Genomic DNA, 21,372 nt, shown 5'->3' on the forward strand with positions numbered 1-21,372 from the left:
TTAAATTGTGGAGCAAATTTATACAACAGTGTTCCAGAAGTAAAACAGTTTCCTATCTGTAACATTTTCTGGTCTGTTATAAATGGGCCCCATAAGCCAAGAGTTTCAGCAGTCCCTCTGGAAGACTCACCTGCTCTTGGCTTTCCACAGCATGGATCAAATCTAATCTGTTCCCAGACCATGTATAGCCCCATTTTTAATGTTCACAGTTCTGCCTGCAGCAATACAAGAATAGAGATGTTGTCAAATAACAGACAGAGACAATTGTAGAAATAACATTTTTGGTTTAGTGTTACAATTTGTTTTACAGCTCATTAAGAAATACTGTTAGAGATATTCTATATTCATACATTTCTAGCAAAATATACTTTTAAAAACATAAGGCACTTTAAGGCACATAAAACAAATGCTCACGATAAAAATTCACAAGAGGGCTAGATGAGAACCCTTTCTACCCTTAATGTTCAGGTCAGTAAAAGATCAATCCTCTAGTCAGGCAGGCAAATGAAATAATCAATAGAAAGGCTTCCAAGATAGAGTTACTACTGTATTAGTGTGCATCCTGAAGTAGTCTATTTGAAGTATCTTGAGATTCTACAAGGAGGGGGAGGGAGAGGGAATTCATCTGCCCGGTGTGAATAAGATGCATTAAAATAGTTCTTTGAACTGGGTAACAAAGACACATTGCAGGGATTGTTTCATTACTTTCATTGGATTAAATTCCTCCCATTCATTATTGCCAAAAAAAGTAAATAACAAAAAGGAGCTGGTTCTCCCCTCCCTCCCCCCTACTCCCATTATAATTCAACACAAGATTTCAAAGACTTGAAGTGACCAAGACAGAAGCCCATGAAAAACTGCATCTGGCCACTTCAGAGTATGTTTAAATATTCATTACTGATTTCCTCAAGTCTCACCTCTTATTAAAGAAAGAAAAACATGAAAGAATTGGCAACTATATAAATTGCTTCCAGTCAAATTGATATTTTGCTTCTTTTTAACGTGATCCCACTATTCACACTAAGTACCTGCATTCAGAAATACCCCATCAGCTCTTCTTGGCAAAGAGATGGAGGGACAGAGGAACAATGTAGGCAGGATCCTAGACACCGCAGGGAAGATGGAATGAGCAACTTTGCTTCACACACTTGTGTCTCAACTTAACATTTTCAAAAACTGGACATGCTGGGCTGCTGTAGCAACAAGAGGACTGATACCAAAACACTGACTGAAGACTTTGCCAATGGAGATGCATCTGTAGGAACTGAAATCCACTATTTAAAACTGACAAAAGAGCTGTAATGCTGGCAAACCCATCATCTACTTTTCCGGGCCTCTGCAGGTGGAAGGGGACAACAGAAACTAGTTCCTACCATCCTCATCACATTTTCAAGTTTTGTCTGTTTGGGGGCTAACAAGTGCTGAAAAACAAGACTCCTGAGGGCTCAGTATGTTCAGCACTGCACTGCAGCCCTCTCAAATCTAACTCTGAGGAGAACAAACAAACAAACAAACAAACAAAAAAACACCCAACCATTTGTATTTCTTACAAGTCCTTGATTGTTTTAAATCCTGACTTACTTGAATTGCACTTTAAAGCCCACTGGCAAAAAGAAAAAGACATTAGCTGTATTCAGGAATATATACAAATTTTTAAGATACAAGATACTTTATGATAAAGTCTGAAAAGATTTCAAAGAACTGCATAGAGATATCGACTGCATGAGCTGCCAAGTTTTGACCTGGCTACAAAGAAAAAGCAATGAAGAGAGGTCACTATTAACCTTAGTAGAATTGGGCCAGAAATCGGACACTAGTTTGGTTGGGAAAGAAAAAGCAGTTAAGGGAAGAGCTAAATTAGAACCAGTCACCAGTATGGAGCCACTGGTCTTAACCCATCACCCAGAGGTATTACTGTGCAACAGGATTTGTGGCAGCAAAGTGGTTGTGAAATCTAATTTCTTGAAGTGAAATGTACATCACTAAAGAAAAGCTGCTGCTCAAGAGAAGAAAGAAAGACAGTACCTTATGGCCCTGAGCTCAAAAGATCTTGAGACCTCAACTTGTGTGGCTCACATTCACTGGCAAAAGAGCCAAGCTCTAGATCACTCAGTTGCTCACTACAGATATACTAGCAGTAAATCTGAAATTATGGCTCTGCAATCAGTTTACTGTCATCTAGCATTGGTATGGCAAAATTCACTTGGGACAGGAAGAAGCACCTGAAGAAGATGAAGGACAAAACATGAGCCACTGATCCCAATCCAACTAACACCAAGCAGTTGGTTCCTCTCAAAATTTTTAGATTCTTCTTCCCAAGCAAACCTCACAGAATTTGCTAGAGAGACATCCAGTTCCTTTGAACATTTACACCTTACTGTGTCTTAAATACATACATTAAAAAAAAAAAAAAAAAGGCACAGAGCATGTGCATTTTAGCTCCTTAGGCATGTGTGTGCGCACAGGGGCAATCTTTAGAGTCTACGTTGCAACGATTAATAACCAAAGGGGTGCCATTTTACAACTCGATTATTTCTTTCAAAGTGTTCTCTACAAAGGAACCTGGGGAACTGAGCCATACTGTCAAGGAACTTCCCAGCAAGAAGTTCAACCTGCCCACCAAGACAGACTGGCACGTACAGAATTTCACAGACTTTGTTCTTCAGGTCACATTAAAAGAAAAATTGCATTAAAAAAAAACCAAACTCACTAATGCTAGCTACAAAGAGTAAAATTATCAAAGTGCTTTAATAAAGTGTCAAACATAATTAAAAAGAACCATTAACACAGAGCTGCCATAAGATATTCAAATAGCTACGTGTGTTTTCTGAATGCAGGAGAGGAGCACAACTTTTTTGTTCCCTTCCAAAGTGGGTTTAAAAAAAAAAAAAAAAAAGAAGAAGTTATGCTGGTTCATTTAGCTTCTTACCACTATAAGTATCTACTGTGCTCATGCATTTGAATGCACAGTTGGATTTGTTGTATCAAACTGCATCAAAAAGGCTGTCTGCTGTGAAATATCAATAACAAGGCAGCTCTGACTGAGCAAAACATACACCAGCCCCATAAGTAGATTTACAAATACCCATCAATTAAATAATTTGAATTTTTAAAAGTTATTTCTTAATACTTAAAATTCTGAGCTATTTTTGCAGCTTTCCTTTAAACATAGTTTAAGATAACTGAATGTGTTACTTGAACAATCTGACAGACTACCTAAGCTTTCAGAACAAGAGCAAATGCAAACTGATAAACAGGCAAGAAGCCTCAAAACCAACTTATGTGCAAGATGCTTGGAAAACATGCTTTATATTCCTCCTACCAGCTTTTCCTCTTATGTTAGGAATAAGAAAGAAAAACAAAATTCTCCACAGTGCTTCTCCCTGTACTTTTAACTCACTAAGCTGCTGCCTACCTTACGCAGATGAATTTAAAGACAGAAAGTAACACTGTACCAAGCATAGCAGAGCTAGCCACAGCAGGGGACATGGTTGTTTAAGAACTGGAAAGGTCAATCTTAAGACCCTTCCTGCAAGTCACATACTTGAGAGCAGATTTGCTCCAGTAAGCTGAGAGGTCAAAGGCATGATATGGAGCACTGCATTTGGTCCCTAGCACAGGCAAATACGGCCACAGATCTGAACTAATCCCAAGTCTCGACAGAACAACTTGTCTGTTGTCCTGAGGCCATGTAAAGACAGCAACACTCCAGGTGTAATGGGAAGGGGCAAGGGGAGGAAAAAAAGGCATTAAGTTAGGAGGAAACACTAAGAGCAGCTTGGTATAACAAGTAAGAAAAAAGGAAACTCAGTTGTAGGGCCGTAAAGTCTACAAAAGCATAAAGATCCTATACCTCTAGGTAAAGAAAAAATAACTAGAGTTTGGGAAAATATACTCCTGATCAAAAAAAAAAAAATCCATTTTTCATGAATGGGTGTAAAATCTGTAACTAAAATCAAAAGGAGACAGAAAAGAATCAAAACACTATACAAAACATTGGGGTCCATACACACCCACATAGCATCATTAACCTGTTTCTGATTTACCACAGTGTTATAAGCCCTGGACAAAGTCTCGTTTACTCTGCAGGATGACTAAAGTCCAGTGAAGTGTCATGTATTAAAACCCCTTTAAAATCTGCCCATCAGAAAAAATCCCCCTCCCCACTGTGTATGAAGGGGACCTCCCAGAGAGCAGACGCTTCTAACAACTCCAGGCACCCTACAGGCACTATGCCACTGATTTAGTTCTCCTAAGTAGCATTGCACCAAGCAAGTCTAGCCTTGCTAAGATGTTCTTACATCCCCTTACATGGACTTGAGGACAGTTTCTTGTGAGCCCCTCAGGCCAGAGGCTCACGCTTCGCAGTTCCATTATTGCTTTTCTAATGTCTTCTTTTCAGTCTTTCCCCCTCAGTCCCTTTTATCCCAGGAGGACTTTCTGCATCCTACGTGCAGCAACACTGGCTTCATCCTCAGAGTCGGATTCGCTCTGGGAAGTGGAGCTCTGGGAGGCAGAGCTGCAGGGAGACGAGCACTCTGGGGAGCACAGGTAGTGCATCAGCGGGAGACGATACTTCCCACAGAAGTCAACAAACTTGATTTGCCTGACGCAGCTGTCAAAGTAGACACCTGTAAGAGCAGAGGTCACAGTAACAACATATGAGACAGCAGGCCGAGAAATCCGTAAGCTCTGCAAGGTTGTTTTGCCTGATGCAAATGCCTCAAAATAGCATTTAACTGACACAGCACTGGATGTGGAAGCAGAAGGGACACCAGAGAAAGAAGGTACCATATGGACACATATGGAAACTGGAAGTGTGAAATTTCTTTTCTCAGTAGACTAAAAAAAAATTCCTTGTAAAAGCATAATGGGTAGATGATTCAGAAAGGCAAGTTCTATATCAAAAGACACAGGACAGCAATTCCAAACAATGTGGCAATTTCTTCCAAACATTAAGGAGAAATCTCAGGCTGGAAATTTGCAGACTTCTCCTCAAATGTTGAATGAATTCACCCACCCTACTTTCAAGTTTGTAAAACCTCTTCCACTAACTAGCAAAGATGTGTCTGCAAATAAACCCTCTCTCCTTCACAGCTCCACTTCTCTTCTGCTTGAGTGAAGTCACCATGCTGAGTTTGGGTGATGCTTTCCATGGCAACAGTGCTGCTCTGACACACAATTACGTTCCTCTCCTGTCACAGGGAGTGATTTTAGACACTGACATTTTCAAAAGTTTCCAACAGTGTTTAAGTCCTAGCAGGTTTGGAGCAAGCTTTTCTCCTGCAGTGTTAGGGCAACACTGAAGTGCTGTGCTAGGGGAGAGGGAAAAAAACCTCTCTCTTCCAATGCAAATTCCAGCCCTTCCATCTTTGCTAACAGAGCTGCTTTGATATTGTCCTATAAGGAGATAAGATATGGACTAAATTACGACTGCAGATTAGAGAGCAATTAAGGAATACTTTTTTTTTGGTTAATCTTTTATGGACAGAATGCACAGATCATTTACTCTGAATGAAAATTAAGCATTAAGCCAGATTAAGCCCAAGCATTCCAGGCTTATCTATAAAGTCCTCTGCATACAGGTGCTGTAAATTAGCTGTCCCAAGCAAGAGCTAAATTAATTGCTCTTGGTAACTGGCAAGCACTACAGCCTCCTCTTTTCCAACTAGAAACTGAACCTACTGTTCAGCAGTTCAAATATAAGTGTTTGCAAAAGTTGTCCTATCCTTTAACCAGTCTGAGTTATTTCAGGGCAGACTGCTCAGAAACTTCAGGACATACCAGCACTATGGAGTGCTGGGATAAGCCATGAGAATTCTGACAAAAATCACTGCCTTGTAGCCCCATGCAAACATGACAAACCAGCACTACAGCTTTAAACAGTGTTCCTAAGTTAAGAAATGGCAGTGAACAAGCTTCTTTAAAGATGAGGTTGCAGGAGAGCTGGAGTCAATAGAATCTGGATGCAACAACATATCTAACCTTACTGACCTACTAAAGTCATAGCAAGTCACAGGGAAAGAAAACTATCATGTAGAAGCAGGAAGCAGAAGAGCAAAGGTGAGCTTACCCCCACATTTAGGATTGGGACAGTTGCTGGCCAAGCTCAGATATCGGACAAGATTCTCTGGGAGATCGCTGGGAGCATAGGGAACATTGCGCGTTTTAATTGTGCGTCCAGCCAGCTCCTGAAGGCTTGGGGGATTGTAAGTCAGGTCACGGACAAACCGAACCACAAGTGGGTTCCCACGCAAGCTCAGCTCTTCCAGGTGAACCAGGTTGAGAATCTCTCGAGGGAGGTAAGTCAGCAGATTATTGTGCAGGCTAAGAGAACGCAGGGAATGCAGCCTGAAGATGCAGATGGAAACCCAGTCAAGAGGTGCAAGCAAAATCATTCCACAATTGCATTACACACAGACCTGATTACTCTCCCCTCTCCCACCTATTTCTTTCCTCTGTTTTTTCCTCCTTTTAAAGCATAAATGCATGCTGGAAGAGCTGCTATTATTCCAGCACACCCAATGCCCTAGAAAACTTGGCTCAGTTTCCAAATGCCTGTTAAAGAAATACAGTTTGAAATATGCTGCCATCCCTCTTGCTCCTCCTCCCCCTGGAAAAAAAAATAGCATGGATTTTCTTTTCCTGAACACAAACAGTGCTTTTAGAGGAAGATAATGTTTCCTTGTACCCAGTGCATGCAACAAAAACGGTTCCATACAATACTCTAAGTCACCTGCTTTCACTCATGCATTAAAGATGAATGTTGGTAGGCAGCCAATTCTGGAAAAACTCATGTTTTCATTGCCTGCAGCTGCATCACCTTGTGCTGTGATGCTATCAGATCTCAAAAACTAAGCAAGGTCAGGCCAGGTTAGCATCTGCATGGGTGATGAGCAGTTTCTTGGCTTTTGGAGGAGGCATTCTCCTCTCTCAGGAAGCGCAAAGCAACGCTCCAGCACAGTGTCCAAGGATGCTATGGTCTCAAACCAATGCAAGCTACAAGAAAACTGGAGTCATTAAAGATTATCCATCAAGAATAACCCCACTATGTCATCAAAATCCAACTCAGAAAATTTCTATGCTGCCATCCAATTGCTTTTGGGGTTACAACTACACTGAATTCTTCACCTCCCATCTTAGGCTACCCAAACAGTATTTAAGTGTCCTCTTTCTCCTATTATGTAGCAGATAAAGCAGTAACTTATCCTCTAGAACTGTGCTGCAGGATTTTAATGAATGCTAAAACATTCTGAGATCCTGGAACAAGAAATGCCAAGAGAAAACAGGGGATGGTACAACACACACACGCGCACACACACGCACATAAAAGGCTTTGGGCGAAAGACAAAACAGACTAAAGCATTCCTAACCAAGAACACAGCAGCACAGCAGTTTATTTTTTCTGAGATGCCCAGGTGCTTCTCAGGATTTCCTGCAGAAACCCATTAAGTCACCTAAAATGTCACAGAGTGTCCGCTTTATTCCACAACCCTTTGATAAAGGCTTTCATACTATATATTTGTGGTCTGCCTGCAGTGCACCATGCTAAGGATATTCCTGTTCAAGTCTACTAGATTAAAAAAATTGAAAGACATAGATCCTCCCAGCTGCTTTTATCCACACATGCAGAATAAATACTCACTGTGCCAACTGAGGTGGAATGCTCTGGATCTTGTTGTCACACAAAACTAGATAGCTTAGAGAAGGCAGGTTTGCTAGTTCAGGTGGAATTGAAGTAATGAAATTCCCTCCAAGGTACAGAAACTCTAAACTAAAAGAGAAAACACCACATTAGTTCATTAAGGTCATTTCCAGTGTCATTTAACACTAGGTCTTCTCATCTCCTGGGTTTCTTAAAGTTACAGTTAATCTTTTCTTAAAATTTCTCAAACTTAAGCTGACTATGTATGAAATAATTTGCTGAGGGAGGGGGCAGGGAAAAGCAAGTTGAGTTGCAAAACACCAACTCTCTTCCAATTTTGATGTGCAACAGGTAATATTGAAATTTTCCTTCATTCAGTCTTCTACAGTCACCATTACATCTGCAGGAAAGTACCAGCCAATACTACTCCTACACCTATCCCACGTGCAAAGCACCTGCCCTTACCTTCAAGGCAAAGCAGTCTGTGCACACACAGTTTGCAGCACTGCTGCAGCTGCTGCCACAGCCAGTGGGAGTTCTCCATTTCAACAGGAGCAAAGCAAGAGAATATCAGCTGTCTCTGAAAATCCCATGGCTCTTGGCCCTATGCAAGTGCTAGTTGCTCTTTATAGTGTCATTTGATTCCCCAGCGACTAACTGTGACCTTCCAGCAGAAGAGAGAGGCATCCAGTCCCGCTTTGATATAATTCACGTACTGACAACAGTACACAGCTGCAACAGCGCATACAGCATCCGATGAAGTCACCCAAGTACACACATGCAGTTTCTCAGGTAGACTGATTTCATTATACCCAAGTCACAGAGCCCAGTGTTACCACAGACATTAGATGGGATGGGCTTAACTGCAGTTGAGGGAGGGGGAACACTGGATGCCCTGCCAAAACTCAGTATTCTGGATAGGAGATAGGTGCTAATGTGTCTCCTCAGTCCTTTCTGCCAAACGAAAGTATTTGCTGTGCATCTCTGCCCTTCCTGAAAAAAAAAAAAAATTGTCACGTACAACTTCAGTTTAGTTGCTGTGAGTTCACTTCTCAATGTCCCTAACAGTTGAGGACTTTTCCTTCCCTGTTCTCAGACGTTATCTGGAAGAGGGGCAAGGGAACATTTGGCTTTGGTACCTCTGGCTGGGATGAGACGCAACAACTAATCATGATTCAGACAACTCTCTTTCCAGTGCCTCAAGAAGGTGGATCCATAGTCCTATCTGCAGGTGTCTGCAGTACTCATGCTGGCTCAAGATCTCTGGTACATACTCAGATGAGCTGCCTAAGTACAGTGTACATCGCCACCCTGGCCCATCAAGGGGAGAGAGCAGACCCAGCAAGTCAGGGAAGGAGAAACAGCCGAGACACTGTCAGCATCTCTTTAGGAACAGCTTGTGACTTCCTTGGAACAGGAGACACCTTCATCTCACCACAGCTCCTGGAGAGAGGCTACAGATACAGTTGGCAAAGGAGCACATGGCCAAACCACTCAAGGGACACAGTGCCTGACTCAGGGAAGGCTTAAACCCTGGACCTCAGCCAAGGCATGCATGGAGTGCCAGAGAAACTCCTGGCTGAGGCATGCCCTAAGATGGAGCACAAGAATGGTAGAAAGAGACTATTTTATTCCATTCTTCCAAGAAACATGAACCCAAGGATCCAATGACAGCATCTGCTTGGGCTACAGAGGCCATTAACACAGCACAGAGTCCATCTGCCCAAAGGGAAGAACAGGAGAATGACAGAGCACTGCAACACAAGACAGGACGCTCACAGGGCTTGACATACCCCAGAATCACATACCCTTTCGAAGAATCCCAGAAGCACACTAAACACGGGAGGTTTGGCAAAGTGGCTACAAAATTAAGCCATTTCTGAGCCTTAGTTTTAACTGAATTTGGCCATTTGAAACAAAGTAATTAAGTTGCTTCAGTTGAGAGATAGAGGGGACAGCACATATGGAGGCTGTTTTAAACATGCAAAAAAGCACACGGAAACGAACAAAAAACCCCACCCCACACCAAACACCAACCCACTGCTCAGCAGTGGCCCCTGTCCTAGGTAGGCAACCTTTAGGTGAGGAGGGGGGGCAGGAAGAAGGCTGTTGTGCAGAGAACATGTCAAGGGGAGATTATTTTTAATTAAATTTAGATCCCCTGACAAAGCCCAGAATTTTAACCAAAATTCCTCCTTCAACCCCCATTGTTTCCCAAGGTGGATTTAGGCTGCCTGGTTCTCATTAGCAATGTAACTGCTGACACTACAGTTCCTATGCAAATTTTAACTCTATGCTATTGCAGGAGCTCATGCTGAAAACTCTTGGGCAAGGGACTTTTAGCAATGTGGATTTCAATGTTTAAACAAGCTTTAGACATGTACAGGTCTCCATTTCCTAGGAAAAGTGAATAATTAACTCTGCATCCTCTCTGTTTGAGGACAATAATGCCAGTAAGGCCACATTGCGTAAAAACACATAATGCCAGTGAAAGGGGGAAGGGAGCAAAACATATAGCAAATAATGTTTTCCAAAACCATTTCAAGGCTTCAAATGCATAAATCTCAGGACGAGCATCCTGCACAAACTCAATGTGCAAAAACACAGCCAAGCTACTTACAGCTTTAAAATCCATTCTTTTTAAAGTCTGTGTAATGAGAACACACAGTTATACTAGCTAAGATATATAAGCCCAAAATCAGTCTACAAACTGTCACTAACTAAAAATCCCATTAAAGATAATTCCTTTACTGAGAGAGGGCTTAAAAACTGTTTTCTTTTTACATATCTTCTGAATCACCTTTCAGAGGTCAGTATATTAACAACCCATGAGGCCCAGTCTGATACATCAAACCCAAGATTTCCAGCATCAATTTAAGATATGAATTAGATGGCAAGTTTATAAAATTTTACAGGGAGGAGGTTTTGAGACTATAAAGAGACTTATTTTACATGCAGTGAAGATATTCTTACAGCTTCCATCGAAATACTGCTCAGTAGCAAAAGCAATCTATAAAAAAACCCTCAAGAAATACAGTTTGCTAGAAAGAAGGATCTAGTCTACACTTGGCTGAGCAAGATGGATGAACTAATAACAGCCGTTTCTGGGTCAAATTAAAATGTCAAGAGTTGTTTGAGCAGAACTAATGACACAGGCAAGGATTTTAAAGAGACACCACCATTTTGTAATTAGCGCTGACCACACCATCAGGGTCACAGTTTTAACTCATCTATTCCTGGTGTGATTTTCATGTCATACTAACTTTGTACCTAGCATCCAAGGCAATGCTGGCTCTCAAGCATTCCTACTTGGAGGAGCAGAAGGCACCACAAGAACTGATCTTAGCAAGCAAGATTTCTAAGTAACCATTCACATGAAGGGCCAGCTTTTCTGGCAATCATTAAGCTGCATACTCCTGGGGACCAGCCACCTCAAGTCTCGTGCAGGTACGCATCACTGCATACACAGATGGAGAGCTGGAATTTTTTGTACTTTCAAAAGTCAGTCCAGGAACTTAGAAAAGCCAATGAGCAATCACTCTTCTTGTTGGCTGAAGAGAACGTAAGTTTAGCCCCTATTTCTGAAGCTAGAATAAATTTACTTCTAACCTAAGGCAAACGATCTGGCTGTACAAGTTTCAAGCTAGGGACAGAAAGACACGCAGCATCATTATACTGTGGCTGCAACATAAGCTCATTCCCTATTAGACATTAGCGAATCAACATGGGACAGGTACATGATGTCAGAGAACAGCAGATCCCAGGTTTGTGCCCTATCCATTCCCTTCTCCCCTCACTATGAGGGCTTCTAAAAGTCTCTTCTCTGTACGCTGGCGGATTCTTTCAAATTTGGCGACATTTTCAAACCTCCATTCCTCCAGTATTTTTGGTTAAAGTTGGCCACTGAGCTCTAAAGTGATTCTAAGAACAGTAATATATGGAGATGACTCTTCCATATGCGAGGTGCGCACACACACACACACACCACAGATCTCATCTTAGGAAGAGAAACCATGCTAAGGAACGGCAGCCTCCTTTGGAGAGCAGCACAAAATCTCCCATTTGGCGGGTAAGCGAGATCACTGCAAATGTCCACAAACACATCTGGTGCACAGCCATCTGCATGAAAGCTGAAGAAAATATTTGACAGAGTAACTAGAAGGAGCAGATGCTTTCTCTTGCCATTTAGCAGCACTTACAAATACACTAAGCAGGACTACAATCCCTTTCAGCCTTATACCCAGCAGGCCCCTCACTCAATGCAGCCAGCACTAATCACTGCCAAGCAGCAGTCGGCACTCCATGCCCATCATAGGACGCTCCCCTCCAGCAAGAAATTTCACAACAGGAGATTAAGGTGACAGTGTAAATTCTTTTGCTTATGGAAGGGCAGCAGGGAAATGCTCACACAACTATGAATTGATTCAGGTGGTGGCATCAAAGTGTACTTTTAACATGCCAAGAGACTCTACACTTTTGCTTGAATACGACTTGGAGGTTTCCACATCATCATGTACCACAAAACAATCCAAAAAGCTCCAAAACACTGAGAAATTAGGAAGTGCCCACTCTGAGCACTAGAGGTATTTTTAACACTCTTATCAATTACTGTAGCACTTTCACAGTACTGTTTCAAGGGCAGACTGCCTTCCAGCACAGAAGAGACTCAAAATTTTCAATCGATCCGGTTTCCCCAAAGATACTTGTTTGGATAAAACTTAACAGCTGACATCAAACAGACACATCTAAATAGCTAATCTGAAAAGAAACAATGAGCCTGAAATAGCTCCAGGTCTTTTTAAGATAAACTTTTTAGCAAGAAATTTCCCTCAGCAGTTGTGAGGCTCACGCAAGGGAGGATTTTAAAAGCAGCCCACAGCACACTCCTGTTCACCCTGTTCTACAATTTGTTAGTTCCTGAGAGAACTACACAGTCTTTGCTGACACACAAATTTAAGATCAAAAGGTTGTCTGAAAACCATTTGCAAAACGTTTGAAGGGGGGAAGAAAAAAAGGGAGACAGCAAGCAGATTTCCTAATGCTGTATCTTTATCAAAGCTTCATTTGCTGTTTTTCCCACACCATAACTGGCATTCTTAAGCACATGCTTGTCTAACATGCTTAATACTATCCATGAATAAAAGCAGATCCTCTAGCTTTCATTGCATCTAAGCCTTTACACAAAACCTGCATGAATCCAGTTACAAGTTTGAGGCCTTTGATCCCAGCCCTTGAATAACTGGGGTTAACTAGAAATACTCAAGCAAGCAGGAAAGGAACCTACATGACAGACACCTGGAAATAGCATGGTTCTTTCCTATCTTCTTTCTGCTTGTTCCCAGTGTTCTGCTGAACCCAAAAGACCCAAAAGAAGAATAAGACTAAACTTAAGGTTCGTATCAGGAGATTCAAGGTACCAATTGCATTTCACCAACCTCTTAAGAACTTTCCCTCTAGGAAACACTTACAAGACCTCTCCCACAGCATGCATTGATGAGGGCAAGCTGTTCACCAATAAGCCAAAGGCCACAATTAGACAGGTGAGGTCAAAACTGCCCTTTATCAGACTGCCTTGCCAAACTAATTTTGTCCAGAACAGGCACAAGCAGATGACTGCATTTCTAGCTCACTAACTAGAATACACAATGCTTCTTAGTGCATCCCCAACTAGATCAGCAGAGGAAGGAAACAGCACAATCAGTGTGCTGGAGGGATGTCTGTGCAGCAACATAGCTCACAGCTCAGGTGCTGCTAGGGGCTGTGAATCAAGTCTGAAAGAAAATGATTTACCATAACCTCTCACACTGAAAACACACCACATTCAATGCTGGAGGCACAACTATGGAAGAGGTGATGCCTACAACCACTTATTCTAAGCTCATCTTTTATTTGGCAACAAATACGAAAGCAATGCAAAGAGGAATGCACACATTTGGTGCATTTTCAACTCTAAATTCACAGCAACACCCAATGCAGCAATTCAGCTCACGCACTATACTGACACTGCTCAGCTGACAGTCAACCAGCACATCACGAGGAGAGAGCAGTACTGTATTTTCCACAGTGCCTCCCTGGGGGAAAACATGCAGCAAAAGCTACGCACCCTTGGTGTTGGCATGCTCTGACTAGCATCACCATGCTGCTATCATTACAGTGATCATGTCCATCCACTTATGGAGACATTTGAAGGAAACTTCAACCATTAGGACACTTTCAGGCGTGAACTGCCCAAGAGGCAACAGATAAACTATGAGGAAGGTGAAATGCCCTTTCCTTCAGCACAGGATCTCACACAGCACACAACAAAAACACTTGTGCGGGCAAGGATGGGCAAATGGCTGAAGCTGGGAGAAATAAGACAAGACAACAGGACTGGCTGCAGTTCTTATCGCAGTTCATTAACTTGCCAAATCCCTAGGAACATGCTACAGAAGTTTTGCACAGAATGTCTGACCCTGGCTTGCTGCAAAGTTGTGGATTTATTGCCTTTACACGAGTAAGTACTCATGACATCTTTCGTTCCAGGGCCTTTGCTTTTGCAGTTGCCAGCATGTTCCTTCTCCTTTTGCAGAACAGATCCATCAGCTTTCTATTCTTGCAGCTTCACCATGTAGGCTCCTTACCTGCTGTATCCTTGGTCTTCATTAAAACAACTGATGCACTATTTCTTCAAAAACTACAACAGAAAAATATTTTGGGAACAGAGGAAAAATATGAAGCTTAGCTATTAAGAATTAAAGAGCTCAGTCATTCCCTGGAAACACATGAAGTATTTCTAGATCTCTGCAACTATGGCCAACTCTTTAATCAGGGACTGGAGCAAATGGGAAGCTGCCAGGGTCACAGGAAGAAGAGAACTGCTGGTCTCAGGAATCTTAGTACCAGCAGGAGGAACGCGTCTGGACAAAGCGCTGCTTGCATTCCTCTGTGGTTTCAGAGATCATGAGACATGAAGAAAATTTCTCTACTGGGAAGTGGCCTATGGAAAAAGGCTCAAAGTCTTGGCTTGCCAGCAACAATGAGACAGATAGTTTGCAGCTTGAGCTGTGAGGCTGAGGATAACAGAGAAGCCTCAACATCTACACCAGGTCCTACCTTCCCCTCCCTCCACCCGGGCACTCTGGAATTAATAGATGTCTCCATGACATTTTGTCACAAAACCTGTCTCTGCTCTGTCCTTACTCAGGCTCATTTTGCCCACCTCAAAATTATCCATGTTCACTTTGAAGATACCTCTCTTGTTGGCAGATGGGAGGCGGGTCTGGCAGTGGTTTCTCTTCAGTACATATTCACTATCCTTTTGGTAAGGGTGCCAGGTCATTGGCTATCTGGCTCCAACCAGCAGACTCAAGATTCCCTGTGCAGGAATATTAAGTTATGAAAGTGTTATTTTCTCCCAGCTCTGGCAAACAAGCATGCCTCTCCCCTTGGTTGCTTAAGTGGTCCCACAAACAGAAGAGTCACTGATGGCAATATCCATGAAGAAGCTGACAATCCTGGTGGAATGTGAATTTGCTATCTTGAACTAAAGTTCAATTTTATTAAGGTGACGTATTAGCAGAGGTTCAATGAGTGAACATTACACAGGCGGCAGACACGTACCAGGTCTAGGTTAGTTTTTCTACCTGACACATCAATTTGTAATGATAAACAACCAGTTCAATAGCTTTGTCCACATTGCCCTCTCAGAATTGTCATTTAGGGGTTCAAGCAAGATCAGCCCAGGAAAAGCTTCAGGACAGGACAAACAGAAGCCCTGCTTCAGGGCAAGCCAGAAGAATAAAGCAGAGTAACTAGGCAGCAGTAGTTTGCCAGGGGTACAGCATGTTGGAGTGCAGTACACAGCCCATTGGGGCACCACACGAAGCACTGTGCAGCCTAGTAGCTCAGGCTGAGAAATGGTAGCTTCCTGGGTCAGCAGCACAGCACAAAACAGGGCTGACAAAGCTAGGCTACTCTATCATCAGAACAAAATATGTTGGTGGGGTTTGTTTTCAGGGAGGGGAAGACAGAGACAACCACACATGAGGGCAGGTAGGCAGCAGCAAGGAGTCTCTGCCCCAGAGGTGAGGGCAAAAAACAGATCCAAGCTAGGTGCTAGACAGCTACCAGGTGCGCTATGGAGACTATGTGGATCCACCTCCCAAGTACAACTGCTCTCCTCCATTGACCTCCCCTCCCATGAAGTCAGTGCCGCTGTCCTCATTCTCTTTGGTACCCTGAAGTGACTGCTCCTGAACAGAGAGAAAGTTTAGATTCCTCTTCCACATGACAGCCCCAAACCAGGATGCAGTCCAGCTCCACTGAGAAGGGCAAGGGCATTCTCTAGCTCTCAATATGCCAAGTGGTGTCTCTGGACCTTAGCTTAGCCCAGCATTGCTCCAGATCCCCGGAAGATGCACGCTGTGTGCTATCTGGGCAAAAACTGCATACCAGGCTGTGTTATATCATCTGTGACGGACAAAGACATTTCCCTCCAGCATTCAAGCAGCTTTAGTACCTCCACCTAGGACTTAAGGAGACAGCACGTCACGTACAACATCTTTTGCTTCCACTGGATCTGGTTCTGCTGAGCCACTGGGGTGAATCCAACTATTCAGGGTCAAGGTTGCTGAAGCTTGCATAAGAGAGGCTGCCTCCAGTGACTCTCCCAGCAAAGGGTCTGAAGTGAGGAAAGTTCAGACCCAAGTCTTAGCAAAGAGGCACACAGAGACTAGTCGGAGGCTTGAGAAACCAGCTGAACACACAGAAGCGTCCACATGTAACAAGTGAGACTCAACACAGTCCCCAGCCTGCCCAGGAGTAAGGCAGGCTTCAGAAGTATGAATCCTAGGTCAATGCAGACAGCAAATAACCAAACCTACATAAGATCTGTCCCCAACCCAGAAATGTTCTTAACTACTATGATTCAGTCATAGGGTTTTATGTCATTGGCCTGCAGAGATCTGAACCAGCTCAAGAGCTAGGTGTATCATGGCACCTAAGCACAGCCTAGGGCTCTGTGCCCCAGGAGATCTGTCAGCTGACAGGGGCTACATGAGCCACAAGGGTGGAGAGAAATAAACAAAAAGCCCAGCCATGCCAGCAAACACTCCGAGACTGGAGCTCTACCAACAAAAAAGGCCCTATTGTCCGCATATGCCACAACCGTCTCTTTATTCTCCTGCACAGTCCACCAGGCACGCGCTGCATGAGACCCAAGCTTTTGTTCTGCTCTTACCTAGAGATCTGTAAGAAAGCAACAACATGGAGCACCTTCCCAAGGCACTTTCTGTATGCCAACCGTACTGTCACTAGAAGAGCTCCCCTGCCCCACAGCAGCCCAAGGACCATGAAATCCTGAGACACTTGCCCATGCTGTGGGGGCAGAAGGCTAATCGCTCACCTAGAGAGGAAAACCAACCTGATGCGCACGTGAAGGGGAAGAGGCGCATCAGAAGCAGCAGTGCTTAAAGGCACCTGAGGCCGGGCAAAACTCAGCACCTGCACCGCGCCATACCAGTGGGTGGGAGCAAGACGTTACTCCCGGCTGCGCTCCACTTGCGAGCGAGAAAATCAAGTTTGGGCTGTCGGGCGGCCGCGGCTTCCCCCGCCACCCGGGCAAAGGCCCAGCCCCGCAGAGGCCGCGCCTGCCCTGCGCCGGGGGCCGGCCCGGGGAGCAACCCCGGCGGCAGGGGGTGCCCGGCGGCGGGCCCTCACCTGCGCAGCTCCTGGATGTCGGGCGGGATGCTGTGCAGGCGGTTGCCGCCGAGGCTGAGGCTCTGCAGCCCGCGGAGGCCGAGCAAGGCGGGCGGCACCTCGGCGAAGCGGTTGCCGCTGAGGTTGAGGACGCGCAGCGAGCGGCCGAGCGGGGCCTGCCCCAGCCCCTTGGGAAGCGAGCCGGGCCCGCCCAGCCGGTTGTTCTTGGCCAGCAGCGTGCGGAGGCGCGGCAGCGCCAGCAGCTCCGCGCCCAGCTCCGCCAGCCCGGTCCCGCTCACGTCCAGCTCCTCCAGCGCCGGGAACCACTGCGACAGCCCGGCCGGCAGCGGGCCCGACAGCCGCCGCGGCGACAGCACCAGCCGCCGCGCTTCCGCGCTGCGCCGCGCCGCCAGCTCCGCCGCCAGCTCCGCCACTGCCTCCTTGTCCGCCGCCGCCGGGCCGCGCCGCGGCAGCTCCGGGGCCGCGGCGGGGCCGTCGGCCGCGCCGGTCTCCTCCGCCGCCGCCGCCATCCCACTCGCACCGACCGATCGACCGACGTGCCCCCGCTCCGCCGCTTGCGTCACCCAGGGGCCCCCCGCCCCCGCCCGGCCCCGGAATCTGGATGGCGCCGCCAGCTCATGCTCGATCCCGGGCGCGCCGCTTTTATGCAGGTTGCGGGGCGCCCGGCTGCGGGCAGTGGCAAGAGAGCGTGCCCCGCCGCGGCCCCGGAACGAGCATGCGAGGGGAGGGGCGGAGGAAGCAGCGGGGGCGGGGCAGGGCGGCAGTGTCTGGCGGGGAGGAAGCGCGGCGGCGGCGGGGCTCGTCTTCGCCGTCCGTCCGTCCGTCCGCCCGGCACGGCGGGCTGCGCTTGTCCCCCGCTCTGGCGGGGTTTGCCTGGCTTGGCTCGGAGCTGCCCCCGCCGGTCGGCGCAGAGAAATTTGTACCGCCCCGGCACGCAAAGAGGCTTCTCCGTGTCGGCATGTCTCATCCGAGCCTGCCTGTCACAGCGGGGCGGCGTTCGGGTTACCGTTATCCCCCCGCGTTACCGTTACAACCCCCTCGGTGTTATCGTTCCCCCACAGTGTCAGGCCTGAGGCGACGGGCCAGCAGGGCTGTCCAAAAACCATTGGCGACCACAGAGGGCCTGGGAATGGCACCTGTTTACCTCAGTGTCTTTTACACTGAACTGGAGTTGGACAGTGCTGAAGTTAAAAGTCCTTTTAATCGAAAAGGAAAAATGACTCACTTATCCTCAGACCCCAAAGAGAACATGGTTGCTGCATTATGGGTTTTTCAAGTCACCTCTTTTCTAGCTGCTAATGGTAATGCCTGACCTGTTGTGTCCCCATCCTTTCAGTCAGCTAGTATTTTGGCTGCAAAACAGGGACTCTCATCCTGCCCTCGAATCTAATGCTGGTCTCTGACAGAGCAAAATTCAGGGGAAGGGGAGTGCTGAGGAGGTGGAAGTCAGCCTTTCCCCTGGGTTGTCCAGCCTCCAGGTTACACAGGTCTAGACCTGGGCCCAGTAGCTGGCGTGCTCCAAGGCAAGCCATGCGGCGTGGCCAGGTGGTTGCCAAGGGCTGAAGAGCCAGAGCAGCCAAAGTGCAACTTAGGAGGCCAGCAGCCCCACCACCCCAGTGTTTCCCAGCCCAATATATCGCCACAGTCAATGCTCTGTGTTCCTGCTTCCACTTGATACCAAATACATCACCCGTGACATCCTCAGACAGCCCCTCAGATTGCCTGAAAGACTCCCCTGTTCAGCTATTTGGAAGAAATGGCATTTCTCAGTGCCCCTGTGGTTACACGCTGTAAAAGCTGCCCCCTAAATTATCCTGATTTCAGTCCTCTGTCGAGAGGGAACAGTCAGCCCCAGGAAAGTGTGTCCGCACCAAGAAGAGCTGGGAGCTGGAAATGGGACCTTGGAGACCTCCTGTTGGTGGTGCACTGGAATAAAGTTGTGTGCTCAGAACTACCTTGAGATGTGTCCTAGCTGTCAAAAGACAGCTCTATTCTTGAGCAAGGACATCTACAAGAGTTAATCCAAAGCATTCAGTAAGTCTGTCAGGCTAAGATGTGTGATGCAGGCTGCATCTTGATACTGAACCAACCTGGGTCGTACCACATGTTACATGAGCAAGTAACCTGAGGTTCTGGATTTCAATTCATCACCCTTTGGACACAGGCTAAAAGCTACGTAATCAGGAACCACATATTAGAAGAAGCAGCAGCAATGTGTGACCACAATGAGAAGATTCCCTGCCCAAGGGAACTTTTGCCCTGGCAAAGTCCAGGCTTAAAGAACAGACTTCTTTTGCTTCTGTGTAATGCATAGGGGAACCAAAATGAAGGGAATGGTGGTCTCCTCCCCACTCAAAGCACTTTATTTACACAAAAGTCTCTGTCATCTTAGAGTTGAAGAAATGCAAACAAACCATAGTTGGCTTGTACCAACCAAGGGTTTAAAAAGAATGTGTGAAACAGCAAAGATGCTGTATTCAAAGGTGTCCAGAATACCATGGACAAAACCCATGGTCCACTAATTTTTCTTTGGACACTGCAAGAACATCAGATTTCCAAAACAAATATCTGAAGGGACAGCTCCTTTTCCTGACAGCAGGGAGTTGTCAGAGCTGTGCCCAGCCTTCAAGAAAGGGTGTGCTGTAGTGGATAGGCTGAACAAGTCTCTTTCTGGACAAGTCTCTTTCTGTTGGACTTGTTTCATTTGTTTTTTAAGCCAGTATGGTTACACAGATGCAACCCCTTGCTGTGAAACCAGAGACAGCCACATAAGAGCAGAAACTGTACCAGTATAGCTATTCCTTTTCAATATAATGTTGTCCACTTTATCCAGGTTGTGCTGTTTTAGCTAGACCAGGATAGCTAGTGTCAGGTTTGATATAAACACAAGTGTAGGCTCATCTGGATTTTGCTCTTGCCTACTACAGTGCTTTAAACATGAGTTCTGCTGAAGTTGTGTTCTGTGAACTGGTTCAGTTTTTTCAGGGACCAAGTCTTATGATAGATCAGTTCACTCCCATCTTCAGAATTAAAGATAATAAATACCTTACAAGTGCAGTTTGGAGTCTTGATCAGCCACTTAAATAGCATATATCTCAGTTTGAAGTTGAACAAAACTAGAGAATTGTGAAGTAATTAAGTGCATATAGCAACACAATGCAACAACTCACTAATACTCAGATGTGCTTCACTTCCTAAAAACAAGTCATAGTTTAAGCTAGGCCTCTGCTAGAGATGAGGAACAGACTTCCTCTCTCCCACACCCTAAAATCACTTAGCTTCAGTAAGTATGCACAAGACAAAGTATTTATAGTGCCATCTAGCCAAATTGGCAGCTAACACTGCTTCATTCCTTCTTTAAATCCTGGGAAATTCCAGCAGTAGAAAATAAGTAAGGAAATAGACCTATTTTAAAGTTGAACACTGAATGGCCAGTGTTAAGATTTGCATACACAGCAGCTGGTATATGGTAGAGATGTTATTTGGGCATTATTTGTTATTATGCAAAAGTAACATGTGAGAGGCAACATTAATTTTTTTAAACAGTTTTGAAAGGAGCATATCAACTAAAACAAAGTAACCTAACCTTCTCTTCTGTTGCACTGTCATTTGCGCAGAAGAGCTCACAGCAGCAAAGCTGCTAAGTCCATTACAGTTGTGTGAGAGAGGAATGTAAAGAGATTATGCTCATGTAATACAACACCATTAAAAGCTATTTCATCATTCAGTTGAGCAAAGGTGACATTAGCCATTGTGCCCTGTCTTCATAATGTCACAGCAAAGAGAAACAGAAGGGTCCTCAGGAGGGTCACCAGTCTGTTCTCCCATCTTAGAATAGGATCAGCTACACATTGACTCTTCCTAATAGTTGTTCATCTAGTCTGTTCTTAAAAGACCTCCAGGGAGGGAGACTGTGAAACCTCAAGCAAGTATCTTCCATTTCTTTGCTATCCTTTGGGTTCAAAAGCATTCCCTGAGTCTAGTCTAGAGCTGTCTTGCTGCAATGCAAGCTACAGTGTCCCATTCAC

The 21,372-nt window shown here is 45.2% G+C and overlaps 1 protein-coding gene across 1 annotated transcript; it reads right to left on the bottom strand.

The window, feature by feature from the left end:
• Window positions 1–2,881: 2,881 nt before the first annotated feature.
• Window positions 2,882–17,853, bottom strand: LRRC58 (leucine rich repeat containing 58). Its single transcript, XM_067291849.1, has 4 exons — window positions 17,345–17,853; window positions 7,646–7,774; window positions 6,074–6,351; window positions 2,882–4,631 (listed from the first exon to the last, which is right to left on the bottom strand). Exons 1-4 carry the CDS (start codon window positions 17,851–17,853, stop codon window positions 4,423–4,425), a joined length of 1,125 nt encoding a protein of 374 aa, XP_067147950.1. The 3' UTR covers window positions 2,882–4,422.
• Between the last annotated feature and the right edge of the window lie 3,519 nt (window positions 17,854–21,372).

Source organism: Apteryx mantelli, chromosome 1 (genome assembly GCF_036417845.1).
Source record: "Apteryx mantelli isolate bAptMan1 chromosome 1, bAptMan1.hap1, whole genome shotgun sequence".
NCBI classification, from domain to species: domain Eukaryota; kingdom Metazoa; phylum Chordata; class Aves; order Apterygiformes; family Apterygidae; genus Apteryx; species Apteryx mantelli.